Here is a 4,239-nt window from a genome sequence, read left to right on the forward strand (position 1 = left end):
AAGACCAAAAATAGAATTATTGGGCTGCTTGTCTAAACTTTCCGTCTGTCAGTGTCAGCTGTCTTTGGCTTCTTTCTACATTGCTCTCCTGTGGCGGAGTAGTGAGTTGCATTTTGTATGATTTTACCCACAATGCCGTGCGAAATCGCTCCCCACCTTTGGAATATACTATTATTCCCAGATAAGGGGAGAACATACTTTCTATACACTTTATCTTATGATTTCAGACAATATCGCTCTCTCTAACTTGTTTTTTTAACACCAATTAGTATTTTAATACTAACTCTTCACATGAAAAATTATTATTTGTATTTCGTTTATTTCACAAAATAACTGGTGTAATATCTCATTTTGGATTCTCCTGTAGTTTTAATGGTAGGGCCCTGTCCGTCTCTCAACCCTTCCTTTTTCTATCGCAATAGCAGCCATGAGGTAAGCATACAGACTTTTTGTGAGTCTAAATTCTCATATATTTAATAAAATACAAATGTATTGCCCATTAAACGTTTACTAAGGTTCCCCTAACGTTTAAGTTTACACTACCGTCTAAGTCCCTTGACATATTTTATTTAGGAGAACCTACATTTCATGTGTAAATGTGCCGCACGATGTACCAAGCCAGGGATGCCATGTTGTCAACCAATAATTCTGAGAGGAGAAATTCAGGCCTAACGTTAAACGAATGCGAGTTAAACCTCTAACATAGCTGAATAGATTATGATCGTTTATAAAAAATTCTGATTTCCTTATTGTTAGGATCAACAATATCCATGTTCCATATCTGAAAGTTGCCATTAGACAGGCTAGCTAGCTACGCTGCTATCAAATTTGTTCTACCACATTTTGTTAGCATTGGCCATCTATAGTAGTAATGTTAGCTACCTACACCTACCTGGACACTAGTCTCACGATTTTGACTAATGTTCCCCGTTTATATTAGCAAACTGGTTACTTGTGTCTTGTTAAAGTCAGTGTCAAATATGTCACTTTCTAAGAACAGTAACATAGTGGATGATATTTAGCTACAAGACTAGTTAGATAGGATAGTAACGTTAACGTCGATTAACGTTAGCCCAGTTGCAACCAAGGTAACGTTAATCATCAGCATCGAACTAACTTAGCAATACTGGCTAACAATCAACCCGGAGTTATATTGGCTAAATGGTTAATATGATTCTGAGAATGGTTTCGCAAACTATGCTGAAATGTGTGATGTCACGTTTCTCTTGGCTATCTGATTAACCCATGGTCACACTACACACATTTAAGTTATATTGTTAGCAACATACAGTTATGCGTTAAACAAAGTGTAATGCGTTAGCTAACTCTTCATCTCTTAACCCAGCATGCTCAGGCTTCAAAAGAGGCTTGCCTCCAGCGTCCTGCGCTGTGGCAAGAAGAAGGTATGGCTGGACCCCAACGAGACCAATGAGATTGCTAACGCCAACTCCCGTAAGGATTCAGTCACTGTCTTTTAGCACGTTCTTTTGGTATTGTGTGATGTAGTTTTAATGTAGCCTGTGCATAATCTACACAGTAGGTGACTGAATATTGATTTGTTGCTGTAAATTCATCTGCCTTGTCTAACCCATATTTTCTGCCCCCCCCCTCAGGCCAGCAGATCCGTAAACTGGTAAAGGATGGTCTTATCATCCGCAAGCCTGTCACGGTGCACTCTCGTGCCCGCTGCCGCAAGAACACGCTGGCACGTCGCAAGGGAAGACACACGGGAATCGGTGAGTGAATGCTGTCCTACGTCTCATAGCTATATCGACTAGTGATGGCGATAGCCAATCAGGTAACGGCATTTTATTTACATAAATGTTTTGTATGGAAAACAGGATACTGCATTTTTGGGTATAGGCCTGAGATATTAATACTAACACCATCCTCTCCTCTGCCCACCCTACCAGGTAAGAGAAAGGGTACAGCCAACGCCCGTATGCCAGAGAAGCTGTCCTGGATGCGTCGCATGAGAATCCTGCGTCGTCTTCTCCGTCGCTACAGGGAGTCCCATAAGATTGACAGGCACATGTAAGTTCTCACATCCACCCTCGAGTTTAAAGATTCACAAGGCATAGCAACTCCTATTGGGTCCATTTCAAGGATGGCTGTTACACTTTGAATATGTTGAACTAACTACTAGCCTAGGCTGAACTAGCTAGCTATAATGGCTAACAAACAACCCAGAGTTATATTGGTAAAAAAATGATGATTCCCTGAGAATGGTTTCGCTAACTTTGCTGAAATTTGTGATGTCATGTTTCTCTTGGCTATCTGATTAACACCTGTTCAAATTCCTATTTGATTTAGGAAGGAAATTCAAATGTAGCTCATGAGTTGCTAAATTATTTATTTTGTATTTATTGAATTGTTTAAAGCATGTATTGTAGATTGATTTGCTCTTCTTGTTTTACCCCTTTCCTTCCCGCAGGTACCACAGCCTCTACCTTAAGGTGAAGGGTAACGTGTTCAAGAACAAGCGTATCCTCATGGAGCACATCCACAAGCTGAAGGCAGACAAGGCCCGCAAGAAGCTTCTGTGGTACGTCTAAAACCAACTCCCATCTGCCTTAGACTTTTCTATGCCGCAATGTTTTGTAGAGTGGAGAAGGAACTGAGCTGATGGGCACTTAAAAGCAGATATTTATATGGGAATGTTTATAGCTGGTAAGATGCACATTTGGGTTCAACCAAAAGACAAGTTACAGCATTGTTTGACCACTTTTCTCTCTGCAGTGACCAGGCTGAGGCCCGTCGTTCCAAGACAAAGGAGGCCCGTAAGCGCAGAGAGGAGCGCCTGGCAGCAAAGAAAGAGGAGATCATCAAGACCCTGTCAAAGGAGGAGGAGACCACCAAGAAGTAAACGGCTTCTTGTCCCTGACATTCACCTGCTGTACCTCCCTCTGTCAAGTGTTGACAATAAAGTGTACGAAAGACACAACCCTGTCTCCTGAGTCCACTCTTACTCGATAACACCTGTAATGTACACTACCTGACATGGTTTCATGGGTTTAACTGCCCACACAATTGATACGTGGCATTGGGTTACTTCTAGTTACAAGGATATAACCTGTCCTACACTGACATTGTGTGATTGACCTTACTGTATTTTTCCTCAGTGCAGACGTTTTCAAAAAGCTTGTAGGAAGTTGACAGAATACTTTGCATCGAGTGGCTCTTTTTTTTTCTTCGTTACCTTACATTTGCCACATGACGAGCTAAGAATCTTGTTATTTTATTGATAAGTGTAACTTTTGAAACTACATTGTTGGGCTATGAAGACATTTTGTAAAACTTGTCAGATGTGCCACTAGGTGTTTGAGAATGTGATTAGAGTTGGCGGTTTGTATATGGGTGTTATTGCCATCTAGTGGTTGTGGTACCCTTTTGTCCTGTGACTTTCCCTACCCTTTTCCAGCTGTACATCAGCTGACTTCCAAAGCCATTAGTGAAATTGTTTATTTGATTAAATTATCAAACATTTGCAAGTACAAAATGAAAAGCTTTACAATTTGTGCACTTTAATAAATCCTTTCAGTGGATTAAGTGAGCTAATTCCGGAGGTAGTAAGCCATCATTACATCAACCCTGGTGTGCCTACCTGTTAGACAAAATGGCTCCTGTAGAATCATTGCTATACTCTGGCAAATCTGCTGATCTCGTGGTCACTGTGGCACCCACAGCACTGATCAGCATAATATGAATATCAGTCGGGGAAATTTTCTATGCTATTTGAGAATGGTGCCCATAACATTTTTATTTAAGGGAAGGGACTAAGGCAGTGGATCATGGAGGGAATATTCAAATGGAAATTTTCATTTTGGATGAAAATCCAAATGGGCCAGAGACCTTTTATGCTAGTTTACATGGGCAATTATATTTTAAAGGTCAGTCTGACACTAAGCAATTTTACATTTGAGTCCTTCAGGAGATGCTCATTTGCAGAGGGACTTAGTCCATATGTCACATGTGCTTATGGTTCTATTTAGTCCTTTTCCCTCGTGCTTTATTTTGAATTGATTTACTTATTGCTTTAATATTATTGTGTGTTTGGTTTACTTATGTGACTGGTTTTGCATTGGTTAAAGTTTGTTTCGTGTGAATGAGTGTTAGGGACCTGAGCCGCACCCCGGTAACCTCTACAGGATCGGTGTTTCCCCCCCCCCCTGCGGGACGGGTGTGCTAATGTGATTAGCATGAGGTTGCCAGGAAATAAACATATCTGATATTGGTAGA

The 4,239-nt window shown here is 40.8% G+C and overlaps 1 protein-coding gene and 1 non-coding gene across 2 annotated transcripts; both read left to right on the forward strand.

Moving 5' to 3' along the window:
* The first annotated feature begins 341 nt into the window (after positions 1–341).
* On the forward strand, positions 342–2,944 carry LOC111981024 (large ribosomal subunit protein eL19). The gene is made up of 6 exons (XM_024012137.2): positions 342–432; positions 1,346–1,452; positions 1,614–1,736; positions 1,914–2,034; positions 2,435–2,545; positions 2,740–2,944. Exons 1-6 carry the CDS (start codon positions 428–430, stop codon positions 2,864–2,866), a joined length of 594 nt encoding a protein of 197 aa, XP_023867905.1. The 5' UTR covers positions 342–427; the 3' UTR covers positions 2,867–2,944.
* On the forward strand, positions 2,204–2,285 carry LOC111982212 (small nucleolar RNA SNORD53/SNORD92). Its single transcript, XR_002879723.1, has one exon. It is a non-coding gene; the product is annotated as a small nucleolar RNA SNORD53/SNORD92 (small nucleolar RNA).
* Positions 2,945–4,239: the final 1,295 nt, after the last annotated feature.

Source organism: Salvelinus sp. IW2-2015, linkage group LG20 (genome assembly GCF_002910315.2).
Source record: "Salvelinus sp. IW2-2015 linkage group LG20, ASM291031v2, whole genome shotgun sequence".
NCBI lineage: Eukaryota > Metazoa > Chordata > Actinopteri > Salmoniformes > Salmonidae > Salvelinus > Salvelinus sp. IW2-2015.

Coding starts and splice junctions, on each gene's coding strand:
- LOC111981024 (XM_024012137.2), top strand. Junction 1,737..1,913: donor GGGAAGACACACGGGAATCG/GTGAGTGAATGC, acceptor CCACCCTACCAG/GTAAGAGAAAGGGTACAGCC. Junction 2,035..2,434: donor CATAAGATTGACAGGCACAT/GTAAGTTCTCAC, acceptor TCCTTCCCGCAG/GTACCACAGCCTCTACCTTA.